This window comes from Coccomyxa subellipsoidea (assembly GCF_000258705.1).
Source record: "Coccomyxa subellipsoidea C-169, whole genome shotgun sequence".
Taxonomy (NCBI): Eukaryota; Viridiplantae; Chlorophyta; class Trebouxiophyceae; family Coccomyxaceae; genus Coccomyxa; species Coccomyxa subellipsoidea.
Genome location: NW_005178021.1, coordinates 180,639 through 206,769, shown reverse-complemented (window position 1 = coordinate 206,769; position 26,131 = coordinate 180,639). Strand labels below are relative to the sequence as shown.

General features: G+C 52.8%; 5 protein-coding genes across 5 annotated transcripts; 1 reads left to right on the top strand and 4 right to left on the bottom strand.

Annotated features, from left to right (window-relative positions):
- Nucleotides 1-3,038: 3,038 nt before the first annotated feature.
- Nucleotides 3,039-3,591, bottom strand: COCSUDRAFT_59960 (hypothetical protein; the record flags this gene model as incomplete). The annotated part of the gene is made up of 2 exons (XM_005643138.1): nucleotides 3,039-3,272; nucleotides 3,556-3,591. The coding sequence occupies 2 exons, from the start codon at nucleotides 3,589-3,591 to the stop codon at nucleotides 3,039-3,041; spliced, it is 270 nt and encodes an 89-aa protein (XP_005643195.1).
- A 2,049-nt stretch (nucleotides 3,592-5,640) lies between these two features.
- Nucleotides 5,641-6,188, bottom strand: COCSUDRAFT_59959 (hypothetical protein; the record flags this gene model as incomplete). Its single annotated transcript, XM_005643137.1, has 2 exons — nucleotides 5,641-5,844; nucleotides 6,126-6,188. The coding sequence occupies 2 exons, from the start codon at nucleotides 6,186-6,188 to the stop codon at nucleotides 5,641-5,643; spliced, it is 267 nt and encodes an 88-aa protein (XP_005643194.1).
- A 972-nt stretch (nucleotides 6,189-7,160) lies between these two features.
- On the bottom strand, nucleotides 7,161-11,110 carry COCSUDRAFT_20427 (D-amino acid oxidase; the record flags this gene model as incomplete). The annotated part of the gene is made up of 8 exons (XM_005643136.1): nucleotides 7,161-7,285; nucleotides 7,656-7,794; nucleotides 8,243-8,376; nucleotides 9,139-9,330; nucleotides 9,890-10,013; nucleotides 10,314-10,420; nucleotides 10,670-10,816; nucleotides 10,987-11,110. Coding segments are annotated over 8 exons (1,092 nt in total), but the record flags the coding sequence as incomplete, so codon positions are not given.
- A 268-nt stretch (nucleotides 11,111-11,378) lies between these two features.
- On the top strand, nucleotides 11,379-12,825 carry COCSUDRAFT_59957 (hypothetical protein; the record flags this gene model as incomplete). The annotated part of the gene is made up of 4 exons (XM_005643135.1): nucleotides 11,379-11,393; nucleotides 11,962-12,141; nucleotides 12,423-12,575; nucleotides 12,793-12,825. The coding sequence occupies 4 exons, from the start codon at nucleotides 11,379-11,381 to the stop codon at nucleotides 12,823-12,825; spliced, it is 381 nt and encodes a 126-aa protein (XP_005643192.1).
- Nucleotides 12,826-13,828: 1,003 nt separating this feature from the next.
- On the bottom strand, nucleotides 13,829-25,917 carry COCSUDRAFT_68140 (hypothetical protein; the record flags this gene model as incomplete). The annotated part of the gene is made up of 21 exons (XM_005643134.1): nucleotides 25,524-25,917; nucleotides 25,337-25,389; nucleotides 25,149-25,210; nucleotides 24,678-24,866; nucleotides 24,035-24,269; nucleotides 23,594-23,749; nucleotides 22,623-22,823; nucleotides 21,629-21,835; nucleotides 20,772-20,967; nucleotides 20,301-20,389; nucleotides 19,717-19,867; nucleotides 19,035-19,267; nucleotides 18,283-18,535; nucleotides 17,871-17,989; nucleotides 17,360-17,525; nucleotides 17,012-17,154; nucleotides 16,540-16,662; nucleotides 16,017-16,170; nucleotides 15,394-15,550; nucleotides 14,749-15,023; nucleotides 13,829-14,085 (listed from the first exon to the last, which is right to left on the bottom strand). Exons 1-21 carry the CDS (start codon nucleotides 25,687-25,689, stop codon nucleotides 13,829-13,831), a joined length of 3,585 nt encoding a protein of 1,194 aa, XP_005643191.1. The 5' UTR covers nucleotides 25,690-25,917.
- Nucleotides 25,918-26,131: the final 214 nt, after the last annotated feature.

The window sequence follows — 26,131 nt, the reverse complement described above, 5'->3', positions numbered from 1 at the left end:
CAACCCCCGGGGATACCAAGCCCCGGGGAGTCTTTTAGATGCAAGATGCAAAAGTACCCAGAAACTCTGATTAGTTAAAATAAAATTTTTCACACCTGGAGTTGTGCTTGGGAGTACAGTAGTTGTGGGTGCTGGATTGGTTGTCTGCACTGCTGTGCTTATTGGTGGGGTGCTAGTTGGCGCCACTGTAGTTGCCTGGGGTACGGTGGCTGGCGGAAGGCTGGTTGGCGGCACTAGAGAAGATGAGGCCGGTGCAAGCGTGGTTGCTTGCGGTGTTGTGAGGCACTTGTTGAAGCCCAAGATAGAGGTGTGACAGTGGTGTCTGAGTCTAAAGACCTCCACTGTTGAGGCCATATCCTGCGCTGCAAGGAGAGTTTCTTCAGAGATTGAACTCCAGTGGTCCGCACGTGACCGCTTGCTGAAAGAGTTCCTAGTCTCTTCACTCAGTTATCTGTAAAATTGGCTGTTTTTTTGAACTCCGCAGCTCCTCCATTTGCAGAAGGATTTGGGCAGGCCATATCTCTTTGGCCCCAGAATCTCAGGTGCTCCTCTAGATTGGGCGGATCTTTGAGCTCAAGATCTCGGTTGATGCTTGAACATTAGCCCGGTTGATCTTTTGTCTGGCCTGGCGAGATCCAAAGAAAACGTTGATTTGGTACAGGCCTATAAGAGTGAGCCACCAGAAATTAGGTCACCTTCATAAGTTGGTCCAGAGGAGCATTTGCTGTTCTGGTCTGATCAGCTGAACCTGCCATCGATATATCAACACAAATCACGTTAATCGAAGGCTTTGTGATTTGAATTGACAGGCGACAGCGCAAAGTGTTCATGTGGCATGTTTTTAGGACTTCCCGCTGAGATCCTGAGAGACACACTAGAGAGGCAAAGAGAAACGTTTTATGACACAGTGGTGCCAGGTCACCTTGAGCGTAGACGGTGTGGAAAGACGCCACCAAGATAACAAGCAATGTTACCAGGAGATGAGCCATCAAAGTCCTTCGCTATGAGCGACGATTGGCTCTAATGGCTCTGCAATACCTGCAAGAAGCTCGTTGTTGCCAAGATTGCTCGACACTAGGGAATCTGTGACAGGTAGATGCAAACCACTGTTTCGACAAAATAAGACTCACCAGATCAGAAGTACGTTGTCTCAAGGCGCTATTGATTATTACGAAGTGCTGGCGAATATAGTGAGCGCTTCATTTTGCATCAGAGGGAGGAAACGATCGAAATATTCAGGTCACGTGGCTGAGCTCATGAGTAACGATGGTGGTGCTGATGCCCTTGGCACTTGGTGTCTCTTTGCAAAAGTTTAAAGTCAATGATGTTCACTTCAAAATCAGCGGTTCTTTTATCGCGGGCGGTCTCGTTAATACCACGCAATCTTGAAGGCTTCGATCTTTAAGGGGTGCTATTAGCCCAGGCAGCAGCCTTTCCAACAGCATGTATTTTCAGCTGCCTTATCTCAGGAAAATCGTCTGTTTCGCACTGTGAAGGATGAAAGGCCGGAAAGTGCAGTAGTCGAAGTGTGCAATACAGTCATCGGGAAGCAGGCCTCCTTATTAACGAGCAATAGCTTCAGGATGGAGGAAAGTGTTAGGACTGGCATCTCGAGCTTTGTACTGGTAAAACAGAGTTGTTGTCTATTCACGCCAAGATCCAACTGCTTGGTCTGCTTCATTTCAATTTCAGGAGGTGCCTCTCAAGAAACAAGTTCAATGCCCAGATTTGAACCAAAATATTTCCCCTGGCAATTGATCCGATCAACTGAGTCAGTGAACCCAGCTCGGGTACGATAAGTGAACATTGGTGTGAGCAATGCTTGTATCTGTGGTGCACGGGGGTTATCATTCATATCACAGGTCGACAAACCCTTGGCTCCGGCCGGCTGGGGGCGGTGTAAATATTAAACACCGTGCCCACAATTGATTGGGTCTTGCTTGGATCTGGCGAGTCCAACAAGGGGAAGGATTGCGGCAGCCTTTGAACTGCAGCTTGTCGACAGGACGCACCTTGCCTCTTGGCAGGAGAAGTGTGTAATAATAATAATCCAAAGTCAAGGCCGAAGGATTACATGGCAGCTTGGGGTGAGGCATACAGTGTGGGCAGCCAAGCCAGCTTCTTAAAGAGTGCAAACAGCAACACTGGCATGTTTCCGCATGTGGCACTTCAGCCCATCTGACTGTGTTCTTGGTCAGCGAACGTGTGCGCGGGCCGCGTCATAATGCTCTCGGTGCATGTCAGAGCTGTCCTCTTCATTCCATGCGCGTGTTTGCTACCACGTCTGTACAAGAACATGCACAAAGATAGCTTTGCCAATCCTTCAACGGTCTCAAATTCACAGCGTCCCACAGTGTCCCACTTAAGCCCCGCACAAATCCATAGATGCCCATTTTGCCTCAAAATCTTGGGATCTCAGTACTGTGTTTCAGACATTATGTCAACATCATTTACATTGACTGCGATCCTGATCTCGCATTCTCGCGACCTGACAAGTCAGCCTTTGTTCTTGACTCTCCAGCGTCTGTGCAGTCAGGACTCACAAAATCAATCGCCATGCTGATGCCATCATGGGGACTGGCCATATGCTTCTGGGTTCTGAGACGGGGTTCTGGTCTGACCGGAACTTTCTGCCACATTGACTTCCCAAATTTCTCGGCAGATCACATATCCTTGCGACTGCCCCCAAACAGTAGACAGTGGTGTCTTGGCAGCCCTGGATCTCAGGTGAGGTACCCCTGGGGAGGCACTGTCAAGACCTGTTGTGCCTTCAAGCTTAGAACAAGTTGCATCTGAACGGGGGAGTAAACCCGCCACCACAGCCGGCTGGAAAGCAGCACTGCGCGGTGATCACACATATCTCCCCAACTGCCAAGCATGCTACAGGCGTTGTGGTGGGCAGCAAAGTGGTTGTAGGTACCGGCGTGGTTGTTGCGGCTGCAGTGGTGCTTGGCTGCACGGTTGTGGTCGCCACTGGAGTGGTTGTTGGGCCGGCTGTTGTACTTGGGAGTGTTGTTGTCGTGGGCGGTGGTGTTGTGCTAGGAAGGGTGGTCGTTGTAGCTGCTGTAGTGGCAGGTACTGTGCTTGTTGGAGAGACTGTGGTTGTCTGCTGTACGGTAGTTGGTGGAAGGCTGGTCGGTGGGAGGCTGGTTGGTGGAAGGCTGGTTGGTGGCAGGCTGGTTGGTGGCAGGCTGGTTGGTGGCAGGCTGGTTGGCGGAACTGTTGAGGAAGAGATGGGTGCAAGCGTGGTTGCTGGCGGCGTCGTGGTGCACCTGTTGATGCCCAGAATGGTGTGGCAGTGGTGTCTGAGCCTCAAGGTGTCCAGTCTCCCCTGCGCATCAGCTTGCACCGTCAGAACAGCAACAAAGGCAGGCTGAGGTTGTACTTATCTGCCGTGAATGGAAGCGAAGCAGTGAACACGAAATCCTGAACCACAAGCCTGTGCAGGTCTTGAACAGCCTGTCGGGTGGGCATTCAGCAAAGGGCACTTCCCCAGTGTGAGAGCTACTGAAGTGGGAATGTTCCTGATATATATGTCCCTGGGATTCAAGTCACCTTGAGCGGGTCGCCCACAGCTGAATTCGCTGCCATTATATCCATTTGTGCCGCACCTGGCATCAACACAGTTCTGCCTGAAAAGTTGGGCTACTTTCAACAGGGGAATATTTACGGGAAGGCATTCAGCTCAAAATTCGCAAGCAGGCAGGCAACAGAAGCAGGATGCACTGCTGTGTAATTGACGCGAGTGCCAGCTCACCTTGCGCCAAAACCAATTCGACAGACGCTGCCAGAAAAGCAAGCGTTGTTACCAGGCGAAGGGCCATCAGGGAATCTGGCCAAGCTCTAAGAGAGCTTGCGACTGTTACATAGCATCTGTGTGAGACAAACGTCCGGAAATTTATCGGTTCAAAGTACTGGTATAGAGATCTGTGCAAGTTGTTTGACGATAGGCATCTGACAATGGGGAAAGCCAGCTCACCTACCGGCCACGGGCGGCTAGAGCACACTCGCTCTCGATGATATTGTTTAAATTAATATGTGATTCTATTCACTCCGCACACTTTGCCTGTGATGGCACTGCCGCTTGACGCGTCACAGGCAAACAACGATCGAGATAGTCAGATGACGCAAGCATTCCAGTTCCGTAATGATTTGCTAATGCCTCATGTCATACACCGATCTCTTGTTTTGTGCATCTCATTGTGCAGCTTTTAACGGTTCATGTTGCGGTTTTGACATCCTGGCCACATACTTGCAATCTTGCATTTTTACATCGAGTCATCACAATGAGCAATGAGATAATTTGTCGCCATGCAGTCATCGGGGAACATGCCTCCTTAGAAACAAGCAATTGCTTCAGCACAGGGGTTATCATTCATATTACAGGTCGACCTCGGCCCCGGCCGGCAAGGGGCGGTACAAATACCGAACACCGAGCCCACGATTGATTGGGTCTTGCTTGGATCTGGCGAGTCCAACAAGGGGAAGGATTGCGGCAGCCTTTCCACTGCAGCTTGTCGACAAGACGCATCTTGCCTCTTGGCAGGAGAAGTTTGTAATAATAAGAATAACAGTTATCCAAAGCCAAGGCCGAAGGATTACATGGAAGCTTGAGGTGAAGCATACAGTGTGGGCAGCCAAGCCAGCTTCTTAGAGAGTGCAAACAGCGACACTGGCAGGTTTCCGCATGAGGCACTTTGGCCCATCTGACTGTGTTCTTGGTCAGCGAACGTGTGTGCCGGCCGCGTCAAAATGGTTCCGGTGCATGTCAGAGCTGTCCTCTTCATTCCAACCGCGTGTCTGCTACCGCGTCTGTACAAGAACATGCACAAAGATGGCCTCGCCAATCCTTCAACAATCTCAAATTCACAGTGTCCCACAGTGTCCCACTTGAGTCCTGCACAAATCCATGATGCTCATTTTGCCTCAATATCTTGGGATCTCAGTATTGTATTTTAGACAGGCATGCTATGTCAACTTCATTCCATCCAGTATCTGAAACCCTAGTCAACCCGACAATGCAAAGTTGCCCTTTTCAAGCTGTGCAAACTGGGCAAACAACACATTGACTGCGATCCTGATCTTGCATTCTCGCGATCTGACATGTCACCCTTTGTTCTTGACTCTCCAGCGTCTGTGCAGTCAGAACTCGCAAAATCGATTGCCATGGTGATGCCATTGGGACTGGCCATATGCTTCTGGGTTCTGAGACGGGGGTTCTGGTCTGACCAGAACTTTCTGCCACATTGACTATTAAGATTTCTTGGCAGATCACAACTCCCTCCGACTGCCCACAGAGGGTAAAAAGTGCTGTCTTGGCAGCCCTGGATCTCAGGTGAAGCACTCCTGGGGAGGCACTGTCAAGCCCTGTTGTGCCTTGAAGCTTAGGGCAACTGGCATGTGAACGGAGGAGCACGCCCGCCGCAGACTGAAAAGCAGCACTGCGAGCTGAACACACAGATCTCCCCATCTGCCAAGCATGGTACAGGAGTTGTGGTGGGCAGCAGAGTGGTTGTAGGTACCGGCGTGCTGGTTGCAGCTGCAGTGGTGCTTGGCTGCACGGTTGTGGTCGCCACTGGAGTGGTTGTTGGGACGGCTGTTGTACTTGGGAGTACTGTTGTCGTGGGCGGTGGTGTTGTGCTAGGAAGGGTAGTCGTTGTCGCTGCTGTAGTGGCAGGTACTGTGCTTGTTGGAGAGACTGTGGTTGTCTGGGGTACGGTAGTTGGTGGAAGGCTGGTGGTTGGCAGGCTGGTTGGTGGCAGGCTGGTTGGTGGCAGGCTGGTTGGCGGAACTGTTGAGGAAGAGACAGGTGCAAGCGTGGTTGCTGGCGGCGTCGTGGTGCACCTGTTGATGCCCAGTATGGTGTGGCAATGGTGTCTGAGCCTCAAGGCGTCCAGTCTCCCCTGCGCATCAGTTTGCACCGTCAGAACAGCAACAAAGGCAAGCTGAGGTTGTACTTAACTGCCGTGAATGTAAGCAAAGCAGTGAACACGAAATTCTGAACCACAACCCTGTGCAGGTCTTGAACTGCCTGTCGGGTGGGCATTCAGCAAAGGGCACTTCCTCATTGAGGAAGTAGCTGCCTTGAGAGCTACTATTCCTGATGAAAATGGTATTCAAATCACCTTGAGCAGGTCGCTCACAACTGAATTCGCTGCCACTATATCCCTTTGTGCCGCACCTGGCATCAGCAAAATTTCTGCTATGAGAATGGGCCCTTCACCCCTGAAAAGGGGGCTACTTTCAACAGGGGAATTTTTACGGAAATGCGTCCAGCAAAATTTCGCAAGCAGGCAGGCAACGAAAGCAGGATGCACTGCTGTGTAAATTGACGCGAGTGCCAGCTCACCTTGCGCCGAAACCAATTGGACAGACGCTGCCAGAAAAGCAAGCGTTGTTACCAGGCGAAGGGCCATCAGAAATCTGGCCAAGCTCTTGGAAGGCTTGCGACTGTTACACAGCATCTGTGTGAGTCAAGATTCCGTAAATTTATTGGTTCTAAGTCCTGGTATATAATTCTGCATAAGTCCCAGTTATTTGACGATAGGCATCTGACAATGGGGAAAGCCAGCTCACTTACCGGCCACGGGCGGTTAGAGCAGGCTCGATCTTGATGATATAGTTTAAAGTAATATGCGATTCTATTCAGTCCGCAAACTTTGTCTGTGATGGCACTGCCGTTTGACGCGTCACAGGCAAAAACGATCGAGATAGTCAGATGACGCAAGCATTCCAGTTCCGTAATGATTTGCTAATGCCTCATGTCATACACCGATCTCATGTTTTGTGCATCTCATTGTGCAGCTTTCAACGGTTCATGTTGCGGTTTTTACATCCTGGCCACGTACTCGCAATCTCGCATTTTTACATGGAGTCATCACAATCAGCAATGAGATAATTTGTCGCCCAAATGCAAGCTCTCGCATGCAAATACTCGTGCTGAGATGAGCAGCGTAGGAGGGAGCGCAGAAATTCAAAGCTGTTGTGCAATTTGCTTCCTCTGTTGGGCTACACAGCTCAACCCTCTCTAATTGCCGTGAGGGGCAGAGCAAAGAGTCCAGCAACATGACAACTTTGCATTGCCAAGACCTTATGGCAGGGCTTGTATGAGACTCATCACAGCCTGATCGGAAGTCAATAGCGGAGTGCCTTTACAAAAATCAGCGCAAGAAGCGTGCAGGGTCAAAGGCCGCCAGGCTCACGCACTTTGCTGCCCCGTCAGCGACGAGCTCTGCCATTGCCTTCCCTGTTGCCGGAGCATTCAGGATGCCCCAGCAGCTGTGCCCTGGCCAGCCCCACACGCATCACTCAGTTCAGCTAAAACGACACCTGTAGTTTGTATGTGTTTCGGCTGTGCAGAAGCCTCAGCATAGAGCTTCGGCAAGCTCCAGCTGGCTGCTCCCCCATCAAGGTGTGCAGAGAGGCAAACACGGTTGGGTCCAATTGGGCTGCGATCCCAGGAAGCAATGCAGGCCCATGCCTGTGTTTAATTATAAAAACTGCGCTCCTCCCCCAGATCTTACAGTTGCGCAAGACAAGATGCACCTGAACCCTGGCCTTGCTAATCCCACAGCAGCAGTTGACAGGGATGGCCGTGGTTGCAGGGATATTGCAACTACGCTACAGAAGTCTGCCCAGTGATTCTCAGGTCGCACCACTGGCAATGTAGGCGCCGTCGATGCCGGGGATTCTGCCCAGAACGGGCAGGCCGTCGGGCGAGGTGGGCAGGAAGCAGGCCTGCTGCGCCTCCAGCGTTCCCTCCGCCAGCGCGCTCGAAATAACACCGCCCGCCTCCTGATCAAGCACACAAGTCATGATTTAGTAAATCCCTGTTTTCCTGATGTGTTATCCCTTGCCCCCATGCTCCACATCAAGGTGAATCTGTGCAATGCTCAGCACTTCTAGTCTGGTGCAAATGCTCACAGCATCCCCTTGCTTCAGCCCACGCTCTCTCCCGCACAAAACTCTAAGTTTGTTGCTTTATATTCCTTGTCTTGAATCACGGGATAGCTCTGCTGAAACATAACCGCAACATATAGTGCTGCAGCTGTACCTTAAATGCTGCACAAAGATCTCCCAAAACAGTCACCAAAGGTTGACTCAACCAACTCAATGCGTCTTCCCGAGCAGGGACCAGTCAGCCATGCACTGGTTCACCAGCTGAGGTTGATCTCAAGGTAGTCCTATCCGAATTCTACAATTTCAAAGGAGTTCTGGCAGGATGTGGCAGGATGTGGCGCACTTGAAGGGCGGTCATGGCGTCGCCACGTGGGGTAATGGCGAGGGGGTCATCGGGGAGTCTGCTATCATCACTCTCTCCACAGATGTAAACGCTCCCGTCCGGCCGCGGGTACACCTCCGGCTCCTTTCGCTGCCCTGCATACGCAGCGGAGCGGATGTCCAGTCAGCTCACGTCCAGTCAGCCGATGTCCAGTCAGCCGCCGGTCGCGTCAGCTCTGGCAGGAGTTGTTAGCGGGCAAGCACTGTGCATGCCGGAGCTTGAAACCAGGCAGGGCACTGGGGTTTTTGTCAAAAACCATTTTCATTGGTCGCAGCCCTTGTTGAATCTTGGTGCAGACAGTGCGCGACAGTGCAGTGCACAGTTCCTGCCTCCCTGCCTTCAGAAATCTTCTGAGCGTAGGGCCTGCTTCAGCGCACTCCGGGTCAAGAGGAAGCACTGCCAAATCTGCAACACTACAACAACCAACACCAAAATGTGCCAAAGCAGATCTCGTTATTGGATGAATGGTAAAGGAGATGTGGTGACTGTTCATGCCCTTCACACCAGCACACATCACTTGCCCCACTTCAAGTATGTGACTACCTTGAGCAGTCATATCGAGCTCAAGGTGGGCGCCACCTAATGGCATGGGCAAATAGGCAGTCTAGTAGCAGAGCAGTCACCGCGAGCACCCAAGACCCAATGAACGTGCTGAAACAACAGTAACATCTACATGCATGCATCTACACGCCTGATCAACTCTCAATTCCCACCTGAAGAGTTGATCACATGTGCGAAGATGCAGTCAGCTGGTACAGGCTATGGCACTGCCAAGACAGAGTCATCTCACCGACTGCAATGATCTATTGAATGTTTGTGTCATGGGGGACACAAAGAAGTACCCAATTGAAATTCACCTGAAGAGCTGACAACCTGTGCAAAGAGGCAGTCGGCGCCCACGGGCCGCGAGGGCCGCACGAGGATGCTGTGAGCCTTCTGGCCGCTGATGCGCGGCAGCCCCGGTAGCCATCGCGCGGCGTCCCCGCTCCAGGGGCCCATCGCTATCACCACCCTTCCTGCCGGCAGCATTTCACCATCCAGCCTCACACCTGCAGCAGCAGCAGAGGTGTCAAGCCATGTAAATTGGAATAAGAATTTTGGAAAGCCAAACGTGGTGACTCCTGGTAATCTGACCGGACACCTTGTGAATTCTTTCAATAAGTAAACTCTGCATGCCTCTATCCTTTGGTGAGGCATGAAAGGCAGTTTTGGGCATACTTTATCTCCAAAGAGGTGACATGATGTGCTCAAGCAAATCTGCAGACACTAGTTGGGAAGACTGCAATGTTGAGGCACAGTGGCGCAGTCCTCGTGACTGCTACCGAGCTGCAGTATATCAATAAAGAGCGTTCAGTGTGCCTGATTTGGCTGACAACTTGTGCAATCATCGCAGCGGGGCAGGCAATCTTACGCACAATTGCGCACTCAATGAACCTCTTGCAGCCCAGCAGCAGCTCGCAGACAAACACCAGAGCCAGGTAAAATAAACCTGACGGCCTTAGTTCCTGTACCAGGGGTACACCAAAGGCTCGGGGATTGCTGGATCACTAAAGCCTTCTGCAGAATAATGACTTAAGTACCCACCTTCCACGCGCTTCCCATCCTGACTCAAGGCAATCCCTTGCACAGTCCTGTGCACCAGCTTTGCTCCTCTGCTGAGAGCGCTGTCCAGGAACGCTCGCGTAAGCTTCTCTGGGTGCACCTGCGCCGTCGTCCCCTCCTCTGCCATCTCCTGCAGCATGTCAATGAACACCTCTCATTTGAAGAAACTTGTCTGAAAGCTTTACAAGGGTTTGGGACAAGTGTGGACTGACCAAGTGATGCGCTCTTCTCACTTGGTCAAAATCCCAGGACAGTCGAGCACATTGGGGTCATGTCTTGGCAGGCTTGAAACCCACACACCCGGCATTAAGTAGATTGCAATGGCATACAAGGCTAGGAGAGGCACTCTTCAGCACCCAGTCCACCCCAGTATCGCTCATTTGCAGACTGGCCAACAGCGATTCTATAGCTCGAGGCAGTGGGAATTTACCCTGACTTGGGAGATGTTGCCGTCCAGCCAATCTAGCCCATCCTTCCTCGCTGCTTTCCTCCTGCCTGCACACACGGAGCCCTCAGGCCACACTGATTGGAGGCTCTCTTAAATATAAATTAACAAATACATGCATGCACCTCAGTGTGCGTCACCTAAGCAATATGTCTTTCGCACTCATCGGACATGCCAATTGCTGCTGGGCAGTGCCTTCTGCACTTATCGGACATGCCTGTTGCTGCCGGGCAGTGTCAATGAAGGCAACATGCCTGTGCTGCCTAGCAGTCAACAGATGGAACACAAGTGCATGCTGTGAGGAAATGTGTAGAGGCGCCAACCTGGCTTAGCAGAAGCACTCACTGAATAGGTGCGCACTTCCCTGTACCCTGTGTCTGCACCCAGGCTTTGCGCCAGTTCCTTGTGTAGCACATAGCTCAGCCGCGCGAGCGGCCCCACGGCGGTGCTATCGTTCCAGTCCAACGCCAGGAAGCCCCCTGCTTTTCCTGCAGCAGTTGCATCACATAGACAACCTCTCACAAAGGTTTCTTCAGGTGGCCCCTGTATCAAGTGTACCGCTCCCAGTCATCTTCCCTAACAGTTGCATACACCTAACCTCAGTTCTCAAAGGCTCATCACACAAACTGTGCGTCCAAATGCAAGGGGATGGGCACACCTGATGAAGCACAGGCCACATCTCCTTTCTCTACCACGGTAGCCTTCACTCCTTTCTCGGCGAGATAATAGGCAATGGCACTGCCAATGATTCCCGCTCCGCAAATCACGACATTATCTCGCGAATCCTACGTTCAAGGGGTGAACCATCAGGAATTATACATACCAGAGATCAACCAGACCGGAAGCTTAAATACTGTAATCGCTGCCTTGATAACAAATTAAAGCAGCAGAACGATACGAGAACTCACAACCATCGGCAAAGATCCAGCGTTGGTTGCGGCAACCAAGGTATTGACTGATTGTTTGGTAGAGCAATGCTTCCTAGGCCGAAAAGGGGTTTGGTGAGATAGGTGTAATCTTTTTGTCACCCAAAATATCCAGCTTCCGAGCATGCGGAAGCTGCAGGTGGCTGCCACAACATGCAAATTCAGAGAAAGGCAGAAAGTTCAAGGAACCCGTGGATGCCAACTAAATTGATTAGGGGTGGCATCTTCATATAATTTTGCAAGGCCTGAAACTTGTGCAGCTGCAAGGCATTCCACATAGGCACGCATATGCCAAGGCCAGTCCAAGGTCTCCTTGGACTTTCTCGGTCGCCCGATGCGATTCGCAATCTGTGACAAGAACTTCGTATCCTAAGCAGAACCTACGTTTGCTACTGCGGCAGCCCATTGTTATGAAAATGACTCCGGATATAGATAATGCTCATTTCAGAGACCTGTCGACATGTGTTGCCCCGCACCAATGGGTCAGTTTTGACTTCGACAGAAGTTGCGAGGCTCATGCACACTTGTTTGCCAAACCGTATGAATTCAAGAACAGCTGCGACGTCTTGCTGGTGTTGGACTCTGGAAGCGAGTTGCCCGTCCATTCGGCCTTCCTGGCTGCACATTCTTTCGTTCTGTGCGGCATCCTCACTTTGGACAGAGGGACAGCTTTGCGCCGTTTGCCATTTCCCGGATGCAGTGACGAGGCAGCAAGGGCTTTCCTCGAATACCTCTATGCGGAAGATCGATCCACGGTCCTCACCGTCGAAAAGGCAGAGCTTGTGAGCTTGCTGGCGCACAAGTACGGCCTGCACGACACGCTGCAATGCTGTGACGAGTTCCTGGCATCGCGGGTCAACATCGACGGCTCTTCGTGGGAACTCTGGGTGAGAACATTTTTGTGCTTTGTGATTACCATACTTCCAGTTGCCACCCATTCAGGCCCTGTGACAGGATAGTGGCTGGCAGTGCTGCCATCAGAAAGGGATAGACCAAAGGCTTGTGACGCTTCTTAAACACTGCCTGCATTTACCTGGCGGCTTTTCTGGAAGGTTGCACTGAGGTTCCGGCGTAATTTGCACAGCACGCGCTGCAGGAGGTGCTTGCAAGCGTTCCATCTCATTGTCCCATGATCACAGCACGCTGAGGCAGCATGGGCATGTGGCAGGGCGATGACGTCAGCAAGGCAGTGCACATGCTCGCAGTTGCCGAGGCACACAGCCTGCCGAGCCTGGCTGAGCGCGCTGAGAGGTACATCCTGAAGAACGGGAACAACCTGTCGGCCATCCCAGAGATCCACAGAATCTCCAGCGAGTGCCTGGTCCGCATGCTGGACGCCCGGAGGCACCCAGATGCACACAAAGCGATTGCTTGTGTCCCGGCTGTTGGTCGACATTCCTGTGGTCACCTCCCTACAGCTGTGGGCCGCGGCCGGGGTGCCGCCCGGATTTCAATTGGCGTGCCAGGCCACAGCGATGAAAGGTGATTGCAGAACTGTGACAGTGTTGGAACATGATATCATCAAGGTTGCGCGGCAGGACACGCCAGAGCTGGGAAAGGTGAAAAGATGAGATGCTGGTCAGCTGCAGATGTCTCTTTCCTGGGATCAGCTGGCCCTGCATCCAGAAGGCAAGTCTCCGATTGGTAAAGATGAGAGCAGACTGTCGGCTGTGATTCGTGTTACATGCGTGTGCATGCTCCTCCATGTGGAAGAACTGGAATGTGATACGTGTCAGGGACTCAAATTCTATCCAGGATCCATTGCTCTGCAGAGAAGAATTCATATTATGTTACATTGATGGTGTGATCCACACCATGAGAAGCAGCTGCAGGTTCCTCACCATCTGTTGAACAGACGTCTGTCGATATAGACTCCAACCCAACCAGCCAACAACTTCACTGGGCTGTAAAATTGCCCATATTACCCAAATATATGACTAAATTTAGTCACACGAGCATATCAAAGCTCGAACAATCACCGGTCCTTCCTACACCGGCGCATGCAATTGAAGTCTCCTCTGTGATTCTATACACTCTCTCGAGAGCACAGTGACCTGACGCAACAGTCTAATTTGTGTGCTAGGTGCAAGGTGTGCGGGCTGTATTTGCTTCTCCACTTCGAAACTCTGCCTCCATGTATGCCGTTATTATTCACGCACACCCATGCTCCTCAACCTTGTCAATATCAATACCCAATCTGCACTGTCTACTTGCTCTCCTTCAGCCCCTTTTAGTGCTGAGCTGCGCAAAGCCCGCGGCCGCTACATTTCCCGTGGCAGAGGGCAGGGGCACCGATGGCACCACAGTTTGGAGAAGGAAGCAGTGGCAAAGAAACACGATGACATTTCCCCAGAGGCCTTGCACATCGCTTCCTGATGCTGTTGCTGTTTCCTAAGTGCTCAGCTGCGCAAAACACGCGGTTAGGGTTGCATTCCCCCTGACGGCAGGGAGGGGGATGGCACGGGGGGGTGCGCGAAGACGCGGCGGCAGGCGAGCAGCTGCACAATACCTGCAGACCTCTGGTACACAACAAAGTTCAATTTCTACAGAAGCTCAGACACTCGCCGCTGATCCTTAGGTGCTCAGCTGCGCAAACCCTGCAGCTAGGTTTGCAGCGGCAGCAATCCCCCCGGCAGCGGGGAGGGGATCCGATGGCGCCGGGGGGTGCGCGAAGACGCGGCGGCCGGCGAGCGGCTGCAGAGCGGCTGCCCAGCGGGCAGCGGTTAGGTGCACCTCGGGCAGCGGAAGGCTGCCCGCAGCCGTCGCGATGAGCTGGTAGCGCAGCGTTCCCTCCTGGTATGGCAGCATGCTTATGCTGCCCACCCGCGTGCCTGTGACCGGACACAGGAATTTGCCTCAGGCCTCAAGTTTGTGAATTTAAACGATAAGCATGCTGTACTCTGTGCAGAACTTTTGACAGGACTGTGGAGCTTCTGTGTTATGGGAGCTCCTTCTGATATGTCATATGTTAGGGGAAACCTCTCTTCAGGATCTGATGAGTCTGCCAGAGCAGCGGTGCCGTAGGAAAGCTGCCAGCTCACAAGGGCATTCAGATTCAAGCTCTCGATCTTAATTGATTCTGTGCTGGACCTGCCCCCGCCAAAGATCCACCACAAACTGTGCACAGTCTATGGTGAATCGATGGCTGGCACAAGGGCAAGTATAGAAGCAGGTCAAATTGGTACCCAGCCGGCTCCCGGAATGTAGGAAGCAGAAATTACACCCATATGCACACACTCCAGACCAAAATACTGTACAGCCAGGGCAAGTGTCTGGATGAAAACTTCCAAATGTCTTGTACTACCTACTCGTGTTTCATGGTATTGCGTTGCAAATACAAAATTGTGACGGTAGCATTGGTTCACTCCTCCACAAAGACTGCCATACACAAGGCAAAGCTATCTCAAGGCCTCCACTCATGAAGACCCTGAAAGAAAAAAAGAAAGAAAGAAAGAAAGAAAGAAGAATAAATTCCTTCAAAGAATGGCACGTACCTTCCAGTACAAAGCCTGAGGTGTCCCCCAGGCGAACTCCAAGCTCGACGAGATGGTGAGTCCGGTTGTGCAGGTTTATGCGCAGCTCAAAAGCTGCCCCGGCCGTCGCGGCCTGCGGCCACTCGGCGGCCGCCTCCAGCGCCGGGGCCCCCCAGTCCTGCGCTGGCAGGGGGACCCGCGTCACCACCGCCGGGGGGACCCCCGCCACCGTTGTTTCTGGATCGGGGTGGCCCGGGGGAAGCTCACTGCTGCGTACAGTCCTCACGTCCGGTGGCCTGCATCACACAGAACCACAACTACACTGAAAGGAGAACCAAACAACCAAAGTGAAATGCAGACGGGCCTTCGATTCTGACCCCAATCAATGCCAAAACCAGTGCGAGCAGACTCGCCCCCTGCTTGCAGCCATTAATGCAATTGCCAGAAAAGCATATCTGCTGGTCCTGCACCTGGCAATATTAATGCGGTTTCTGAAGGAGAAGAGATTGCAGCAGGGGAGCTTGCACACATGAAAGAAAATGCGAGTGCCACGAGGGGACGAAACGGCTGCCTTGCAGAGTGGACCGTCAAATTCTGCAGTAGCAAGATACATCATGTGTGAGTGACCAGTGTACCCTTAGGGATTTCTGGGCTACAATGAGTCACCTGCTGCGCTGCCACGTCACCTTCAGGTGGCCGGAGCGAACGCTGCGGCCGGCGCGCTGACTCAGAATCTGCGCAACCACCGTGTGCACATCGCCTTTCCTGAACAGCACCGGGTCCTCTGCTGTCGCCGTTGACACAAAGCCCACCACAGACACACCTGCACAATATGTCATTACTACCAGTGTTCAATTAGTAATAGCATTTTTTTAGCATTTTAGGAGACTCTGCAATGCATCAGGATCAGGTGCGTTGCAGCAGCGTTTTTATGACAGCCTTCCAACCCTTCTCTGGCATTGGACGTATCATTTATAAGGGTGCAAATGCCAATTTCAGACAAGCATGATTGAAACTCAGGAGGTTCTAAACCCTGCAGCTGATTTTGCCATTGGCTTTTACCACCAGGTGTTTGTCAGGAAAGTGAACAAGGCCAATATTTCGTGAAGAGAGTTCAAAGGTGTGGAATTTTGGTCCCATAGCTTGTCTGAAACCATGCAATAAAAGTTCCACTTCAATGCAACATCAGGACATGCTGGTTTCCGTTACAATTGGATCTGAACAGCTCATGTGAAGACTTGTATCTAGAGACTGATAAGGAGAAGTGCCTGATTAGCAGGCTGGCTTACCAGGAGATTCCTGGTCTTCATTGGCTGGCGCTTCCACGCTGACATCACACAGCATGATGTCACAGGGCATCAGGGATGCCAGCGAAGCCTGGGCAATGCAGGGCTGCCCAATGGGCAGCACGTTGGGCACCGGCGCCCCCTCCTGCTCTTCTGCCTGCAGATGTACACCCACACAACGTACTCAAGATTATTATTCTCTTGCTGCTTTCCAGGGTGAAACTTTTGGTATGAGTCCTCTACGGGATTCCCTTAGTGGGCTCTCACTTTCTTCTTGAAGTGCGTATGCTCTGCAGATGCTTTACTAGCACAGCTATCATGACTTGCAGGCTCACACCTGAGCCCACTTTACCCAAAAACTTCTTTGAGAAATTGCAGAACGTTTTTGCTCCAACATCTCTGGTTGATCTTGAGGGCAACGCTGCAAAACCGAGATCAACTACCACTGCTTGAGCTGCGCAGATTTCGACCATTTTTCCGCAGTGCTAGGTTTCAAGGGGGGATGCAGTGTGAGGTTTTGACTCACCTCGGGGTCTGCGAGGATGAGGGCGCAGGAGCGGGCAGGCGCGGAGCACGCAAGCCGCAGCTGGAAAGGGTCTATCACGGCGATGCCTGCCTGCAGGCTGACCTGGCACGCCTCACCACCCTCCTGCAGTTGAAATAAGATACTGCCATTATTTGGTGACATCACTTGGCTAATGTCTGCCTCACCTGTCTCCCTGCTGACAAGGCGACAGCTGCACTTTCTGTCCAAGCTTAAGCTACAGATATTTAGGGACCAACAAATGTAAGTCAGGGAGACGCAGCAACAGGAACATTACAATTAGAACACAACATGCATGCTCAGCTTTTGGACGCTGATTCTGAGAATGTCCTCTGCCAACAATAAACCACCATTCTCCGCACAACCCAGTGACGGTGACAAGAGCACTAAACACAGCAATGCCTCGGCCAGCCATATAAGAATTCTTTCGATGATAGACATAAACTTGGCTCACCGCTGCTGTCTGGTAGTTCAGGCGCACGCTGAGCACGACTCGCCCGCTGCGTGGCAGCCTGATCTGGACGCGCCTCTGCAGCTGACCGGATGTACAGTCATCCAGGCTCACTGTCAGCGCATTGCTCATTGGCTCGGCCTCGCCTGCAAAAAAAAAAAAAAAAATATAGGCAGAGACTTAGGCTACCTGCCTTCCAATATTGCACGATGAAATTTTGGTGGATGTCCCATATGACCTGATCGCTGTCAAATGGCAATGGCGAGCAGTGAAGGTTACACTTTTCATTTTTAGTATCCTGCATTCCACAGATCCTAACTTAAAATCCAAAAGCAAGAGGATGCGCCGCACCGGCAGAGATGCTGGAGGGGGTGAGGAAGAGCTCAGGCGCCGTGCCGGCAGCGTCAGGGTAGGCAGCACTGAGGCTGAGGATTGCCCGGAAAAGTGCGCCCTTCACGGACACTGTTATGTCTGCTGAGGCCTCCTCGCCCGCAGCCGCCACCTCCAGAGCCCCCACCTGAGAGCACATTTGACATTTTTATGCCTTTGTTAACCAGTACGGGTCGCTCTGCATAAACCCCGCACTAAAAACCCCGTGGCTGCCACCATACCAGTCTTGCCAGACTGCACTGCGTATGAGCCAGACCAGTGCTCTCCTTATATTACGGTTGCAGCTTCATCTTTCCCTATCAAACAGGATGCCACAGTGTATGCATGTCAGGGTGGCAGTTGAGCCAAAGAGAAGGATACCAATAAGAAGTGTTTCCGGGAAGCCTGCCGTCGATCTCACTTTCAAGCTAGAGAGCACAATATAAGTGTGGGTCATGGCGCAGTGACAGTGTCAGGAGGGAACAGCGCGTACTTCGAGGACGGGCGCCGCATGCGAGGAGGGAACATCGAGCTCGTAGCTGCCGGCCAACACGGCGCCGTTTGCAAACGGCGGCCGCGCATCATCAGCAGCCTGCCCGATGGGCACGGTACCTGTGCCCAGGGCAGCCTCAGATGTCATGAAAGTGCAATGGCAGGTGCAGCATTTCCCACGCAGCATTTCCTGGCCTGATGTGACGTTGGATGGCTAAATCCATTCACCTTTGGGATTGGTAGAACATGAATATGCTCATGGTGGCAATATCTTTCTCAAGGCCATATCTCTTGGGCCGTAATTTGAACAACATGGGGCAGTGCTGTAGCGGCGGATAAAGGTTCTGACAGCTGTGTCAAGTGCATGAAAGCGTGAGTCGGCAAGGGAATTGAGTAAAAGAGCGATGAGTCACCCGGGGGGAAATTGCCGAGGCTCCACACGAGGGCGGCGTGTGCGCCGAAGTTCACAATCACTTCGGTAACTCTTGCCAGGCTGCCCGCTGCGGGCACCCAGGCTGCCCAGACGCGCGTCCACTGCCCGGGCCTGATCAGGACCGCTTGATTCTGTTCCCCTGATTCGTTCCCCTTGGCACGGCCTGCGTCCGGGGGCGCGCCCTCTGCCGGCGCAGGCCGCGCAGGGTACCCTGAAGCTTCTGCCTCCCTGCTCTTCCACGTTCACCTGCGCTCAGTCAAAGGGACGTCACATGCATGTAATCCTCACCGTCACCAGCGTCCGTCCATAGATCGCCACAGGCAGGCCACAGCGCTGGATGTGCAACTTTGTCAAGTCAAGCAACGGGCAATATTGATCACATCCACAAGACAGACATACAACAAAGCTGGCACAGGTGCCCGGAACCGTGTGCAGCATGTACAACGTACTTTTCTGTTTTTTAACATACACATGCCCATGCCACAGGCAGATGCTGGGGAAAAGTGTCGCCTCTGGCATCATCCAGCTAAGGACAAGTCTATTCCCACCCCCTAAACGCCACCCCTTGACCCCAGCTTACACGAAACACCCCTTTTCCTGAATCTGACACGGCCCAGCCTCAGCCACCAGCGCACACAGAAGCAACACGCAGTCTAGGCAGTAGCTTTCTTTGATTTGTGCCTTGCACCCCTGGGGAAAGTGAAGAGGTGAATAGGCAGGTCCGTAACCTACCGTTACGGAGGAAGCGGGTAGATCCACCGGGACGTTGCTCCAGATGGCAACGCCGAAGCACGCTGACGGCCGCCGGTCGCTCGATGACTCGTCACTGACGTCATCGGGGGCTGCAAGGGTCTGGAAACCGCACGACAGCGCCAGCACGGACAGCATCCCGTAGCTGACGGGCCGGACACGGATTTCCAGCGCTGCGCCCGTTACGGACTTCTCCTTTGCCACCTCCGTGCTGCCTGCCATGCACAGCTGGTATTAGTGTTTTCAGAAACAAGTATTGAGATTGCAAGGTGTTCAATGACATTGCCAGAGCTTCACGACCTCTCATTGGACAAAATCATGTTCTTTCACTGCATCACATCCAACTGCTTGCGGCCCTAAGACGGCACTTCAGGAGAGTATAATGTTTAAAGGAAATTTTTGGGCAAACAACAGGAAGACGCAAAGGTGACCATGGATGCATCATTGCCAATGTAAGTAAGATTGGTTCAACTGTGCTGTGTGCAGCTGCGCATGCGCTGCATGCACCTGACGCCGGCTGACAGAAATCCTCACTTGTTGCCATAAGCAAATCTGGAAAAAAAACAGAACACAGGATTATATTGAGCCCGGCTTAGCAGTAGGGGACCGCTGCCTGTTGCCATGAACAGAACTGAGGAAAGAGAAAAATCATGATTAAATTCACCTGGCTTGGCGATAGGGGAGACAGGTGGAGAGGGCGGCGGGGGTTCTGCACTGCAGAGGGTGGCCACTGCAGTCCTAGCGATGGCCTCTCGCTGGGGCAGATCCAAGGAACGCCTCAGGGCGGAGAGCTCCAGCGAATACCTCACATGCTCCTGCAGCAGAGAAAAGTTGTTCACCTCTCAGGACTAGATTCTTGCTTTCCGCATCAGATGCGTCAGTGCACTGTATGTGCTTGCGCAGCATAAGTAAAACGGAAGTGCGCGTTTGCTTGCATGCAAGATGAGCATGAGGTACGCTCTGACTGAAGTAATGGGTGGAGTGCAAATCTGATGTTCATGTAAAGTTGCAAGCAGGCGTTCTTCTCACCGTGTAAACTCACAGGATACTGGCAACGGATTTCAAGTTGGCACAGCGCAAGCAAGTGGCAGACCGTCATAACGCAAGGTAGAAACTTGCAGCTGCGGGTGTGCCTCAAGACAATTATGTCTCTGAACTGTTCTCCCGGATAATGATACCCATGCAGGTTTCCAGTGAAATGACTTGGCTATGTTTAGGCTGCAGACATCAGGGGCGGGGAGGGAACACCTCGTGCAGTTTGAGCCTGGCAGCACACTCGCGCAGCTCTAGTAGAGCGGCCCCCAACGGAACCTCCCAGCCCTCCCGCCTATAAATGCCTGAACACCCAAGGCGCACTCTTCACCACAGATGGCAGGCCATAAAGTATTTTGAACCACTCTGTAGCATTGCCTTCTGGTAGTGACAATCCTGGTGGTGGCAGGGGCAATAATGAAATGTAAAGCCATGCTGGAGTCAACCGCACAACACTCAGGATGCAAAAGAGTCCGGGAGGCTACGGAAATGAGTAAAAGCAACAATTGCTGCAATAACTATAACCGCTGAGGAGCACAAGAGGGCCGACTCCATATTCAAAATGATAAGGCGAGGAGGGTAGCTGTTGATACGAAGCAGACCGACTCGAGATAGTAGCAGGAGGTTTTCATCTGCCTAGATCATGATGGAGCATTTCTTAGACTCATGCTGAGCGCAATCTCGCACCTGCTACAGAGAGCAGAAGCCGCCGCGCAGCTGCCGGGTCCTGAGCAACGAGCTGCTCGCGCGCCATCAGCGCTCCCAGGTGGTACGCCAGCCGCGTCTGCCGGTTGCCGCCGGACGCCATTACTAACTCGTGCGCCGCTTTCAACTTCTCGAGCGCTGCGGACGCCAGCTCAGCGCCCGCACCAAGCTTTGACACCTGTCAGAAAAGGGGTCAGCAAGAAGCATGCATGGTGCTGTCAGATTGGGCACCAATGCTTTGTATGTTTACCTGCCAAACAGGCGCTGTGGCCGTAAAAACTAGGCAGGCCACAAAGGCAGCACAACTTGTTTTGGCACCTCGTTAAAGAGACAGCACAGCCAAGTGGATAGACATCTTCAAGGATTTGCAGATTATGCCTGTGTAGGCAGCACATGCAAGAATGTGTCAATCCTGAAGGACGTCCACATCAGGCTGTGCTGCAACATTTAGAAGCTTGATTCAGCCTATTAATTGCTGTGACAGCGCCTGCACTTCTCTTCCAGATGTTTTTTGGGCCAGAATGCTTGGAAGGACGCCAACAGAAGCACAGCAGCACCTTCTTGACTGCCAGAGCAGAGGCTTGAAAACACGAAGAGCGGTAACACAAGATGTAAGACCCCAGCCGAGCCACACTTTTGTTGAAACCCGAGAAATAAAGGTACACAGATTCAACCCACAGCACCTCGAGACAGTGCAGGAACTCCTCCTCAGACAGGTGCCACAGCGCTAGTTTACTGCCATGCAAGGCTGCTTTTTTCTGTGAACTGAAAGCCAGGGTCTGAGCGTGCACCAGCCGTGCAATACTTCTGGGATAAAGACAAGTCAAAGGGGTTGTTACCTCGAGGAAGTGGAGGAACTCCTCCTCAGACAGGCGACGCAGCCCGTCCGCCGCCAGAAACTGCCCAACGTACGCCCCCGGCACGACGGCCGGCGCGGCCGCCGCGGCACCTGTCGGGCGGAGTTCCCTCGCGCGCTGCGCAGCTCTCCGCCTCTCCACCGCCGCGTGCGCCGCCCCCAGGAAGAAGTGGGCCGGCTGCGCCTCCCGCTGCAGGATACACACAGACATTTTCCCTCAAACATGCGCAGCATGGCATCCATTGCTCAGTACAATCTACAGGTGATGTAGATTTCAAGCCTGAGCAGCCAATTGTAGTCCTCATATTGAGGAGTACAATTAGTAGACGTACATGCAAGTATGCTGATTTTATTGAGATTGATAAAGAGATTTTACTGATTACTGATGATGCTGCATAACAACTAGTACATCCTCTCGGCACCGCTCAAACGTACCTGCTGTGCACCTGATTCGACAGACCTATGCCCGAACAAGTACACAACCATGTTCCTTCTAACCCTTCAGCTCCTTACAGGACCCTCTTTCAAGACTGCTTTCTCATGTCTGTCCATAGGGAAAGATTTGGCCACATAAGTACAGGAGTCCCTTCCCGAGGACATAGATGAGAATGCAGGTCAAACATAGGGTTGCAGATGTAGAAGAGGGATAGTGGAATCCTGGCCATGGGAAAGATGAGCATGGAAATGTGACGTTCCTCCATCCTTGCTTTGCCACAACTGCGTGCCTTATTGTACTCCGCACAATTCTTGCCGGATGCCAAGGCAGCGATCAATCCACAGAACCAGGGAACGCGGCACACCTGGGTCGGCGTCTCACAAACCACTAATTGTGTCCCAACGCATTCACTCCTTGTCTATCTCTATTCCTAAAACGCACCAACGGCTGAAATGACAGAATGCTGTGTTTTCCAGGGTTTTAACATTAAAAACGCTCACCCTAAATTTGAACAACGGAGGAGCAATAGAGAGAAACACACCTGCGGCGGCAGCAGCCCGGCGTCGACGCGTTGGGAGAGGAGCTGGGCCATGACTGTGTACTGGCGCACCAGCCACGCGGCGTGCGCGGCCGCGGCGGCCGGCGGCGGCGGCAGCGGCGGCTGCCGGAACGCGCCGATGTGCGCCCGGAACTGCGCCAGCGCCTCGGCCACGCACTGCTGGTGCAGCAGCAGCGTCACCACCTGCGCATGGCACGTTCAAATTCAAATTTTTGAATTCATTATTTTCGGTGGTGGGTAACCCCTTACCTGTAATATAAATTCTAAAGGTAAGTGGAAGTCAGCGCCTCGGCCATGCACTGCAGCAGCGTCATCACCTCCACGAATGGCACAATTCAAATTCGGATTCAAATCCGTTTTTTGTTTTGCTGAGCGCCGGTGGATACCAAAACGAAGGTTTTGATGGAGCGATAATCTCTGTCATACTGGGTAGACCAGGAGAGGAGACATGCCATGGATAAGCACCAGCTCATGATGGGAGCAGCTGTCATGAAGAGCTAGTTCCTGCCCAGGGCGTATCCTGCTCTCCTGGCCGGCTTTGAAACCCAGGATAGATTGGCGATGCCAACAATCCTGTGCTGTTATTATAAATTCAGCCTATCAAGTGCCCCCCTACCACTTTCCCATAGATCCCATGTCCTGTGTGATCTAGTGATTGACCAGCTGTAGGAGTAGCAAAACCTGTAAAAAGCCAGCTTTTCACAATACTAAAATGCACCAGCCCCTCCTGGGCTCCTAAACCCCTACCCAAAACCCATTCAACCACTCCGAGCCCTCCGAGCCCTTCACAGGACAACCTTCCAACGTGACAAAGACAAAGCCTGCAACACGGCCAAGACCAATGCATGAGCTTCCTTCCGAGGTTCCCCGTGTCTGCTTGGACCCCTTCCACAACAACAGTAAGCCCTGCGCCATACACCAGATAAACCTTCAGTTTACTAGTTTGGGCACACCTTGAGGTGCACCAGTTCGGCGACGGCTGCCAACTCAGCCCAGCGCTGCAGCGGCAGCGGGCCGGCCTGGTCAACGCGCAGCAGCTCAGCGTAGGCCGCCTGGTACGTGCGCACGGCTGTCGCCCAATCCGCGCGAAACTCAGCCAGTGCAGCCGCCTGCAAAATGCACACAACTTCTACCAGCTCCCGGGCTCAAACACTCCTGCAAAACACTGCTGTGAAGCTTTCTGAGAACACTCTGCATGTGCTGTGCACTCCCCTGCCCGGACTACAGTCAATTTGAGTCAATGGGTGCAAATTGAACCAGGGGCCATTGAAAGGCGGGAAAACATCATGACTAACCAAAGCGAAAAAGAGTTTGGACAACATTTCTTCATCCTTTTTTGTCCGGGGACAACTGCTTTGTTCCCAGGCGTACAGGTCATCTCAATGTGTACTCACACATCCCGAGCCCAGAGGTGAAGGATAAAGAAAGCAGAGGAGCAAAATAAAAAGAGTGCATGCCTTGAACGCGGTGCGCGCGGAGATGGCGGGTGATGGGTTGCGGCGCTCGGCGTGGACGGCCAGCCGCCGGCGCGCGTCGTCGGCGTAGAATGCGCCGGCCGCCTCGTACAGGGAACGCCCCAGACGCCGCAGCCCGACCTCCCCCTCCCCGGTCCCCATGTTCACCACCCACCTGCAGTAGGCACGCACCGAAGGCCAGAACGCCTTTAAGCACGCGCGGAGGCACGCTGTATGTAATGAAACAATGATTCCACCCCCTGAGGAACGGTGCGCCGACAGGGACTTTAAACGGGATCCAACACCCACCAGGTCTCCTCTGATCAGCGAGCGACAATTTGTTGTTGCCTGCATTGACTGAAGAATCGCCAAGCAGCATGAAATGCACATGCAGCACCTGCAGCATGCTGACAGCCGAATAATGAGGTTTGGTACTGCGCTGGGGAGGCGATGAGTACCCTCTTGTGGCCAGAGATGATTCAAGACAGTGTCGATTCGCGAAGTTTTCAGGGCCGAGAAAAGTTCCGCGGCCCACCGCTGTCTTGGAACATGTGCTTGGCTTCGAAAGTGAAATTGGACTCACCGCCTGTCCAGGCCGGCCTGCCGTGTGAGGCCAGCAAGGCGGTCTTCAGGCAGGTCGATGGGCGGACCACTGGGCGGATGCACGATGACTAACACGACTCGTGCGCCTCGCGGCCGCGTGGCCTGCCGCACCGCCTCCAGCCCCGCCAGCACGCGCGCCCACTGCGCCGGATCCCCCGTTACGGCCTCCCTGCGCCCATAATGACACCGTTGTCGATCATGTCACTTGTTTGCCATCCGCGTTGCTGCTTGCAAGTCTGCTCGGCAGGCTTACTGGCAATGACGGTGGGTTTTGTCATAATGTCAGCTTGCTGCATATACCCTGAACAGGCAACTTGTTTGTAGTACCGATGATGCTATGGCATTCCGTTCCTGCCAAGAGAATCAAGGGGCATCCACAAAGAACTTCCACCAAATCACGCCGGAGTATGCCACAAACAGGGATCCTGCATGAGGTGCAGTGGCAGCGCACCGCTCAAAGAAGACAGCGGCGACTGCAGGCCTCTGCTGCCTGTGCTTGGCGAACCAGTCCGCCTGCCCAAGACAGCAAGCGTCACTTCATGGCTTCAGACATGCTTGCCTGGATGTGGACATCTTCAAGCGCTCAATGGCACATTCACGTCGCACAACGCTGCAGCGGAGTTCGACACATTTCCCTACCTTTAGGATATTCAACGGGCCGCTATGGGCGGTCATCGAAGCCTTCTTTTCTTCTGCAAAGTCAGGGATGCATGATCATGGCACCAGCACTTCACACTTCTTGACGTTTCTGGGAGACTCAGTATATAAATGGGATGATTGATTGACATTGCTTAAGCAATATCGCAACGCACAAGCAGATTCTTACCGAAGATGCGTCCAGCCATAGCAGGGTCCCCGATGCCAAGGGAGTTTATGGGCGGTTTATGGGCCGCCCGCAAAAATTCTCCAACGATTCCATGGAGCCCAGGACATCCCAAGAGGGCGACCAGAGCCAAAGGCGGAGTGGCCACCTCTGCTGGGTAGTAGTCCATCCCTGACAAGATGGGTTGCTCTCAGAATGACAGCACCAGCATGGTAGTGGTGGTGGCTGGTCCTCGATTGAAGATAAACGTCAGGGGATAGTCAACACTATGCTAAATTTCCAGGAAGGCCTTTCAGCTTTACAAAAGCAAACATCGTGTGTAGGTTGTTGTAATTTGTTGTAAATTGTAAGTAGTCTGCAAGTAATTAGCCTCAAGTGAACGACATACGCGTGGCTTTAAGAAGATAGTGCCTCGAGCATTCGTGGAGTGCTGGTTGGTTTGCTGTGGGCATCTTGTGCATTCTTCTTGGACTCGATACAGTCACTCAGTTGCCTGATCAGGGAGGTGCATGCGATCAATCTCAACACAGCTCCGCGCAGCGAAAAGTCACCAGAAGCTGCATTTATCCATGCAGGGTAACTGCAATCGGAGAAATGTGACGAGGCGACGA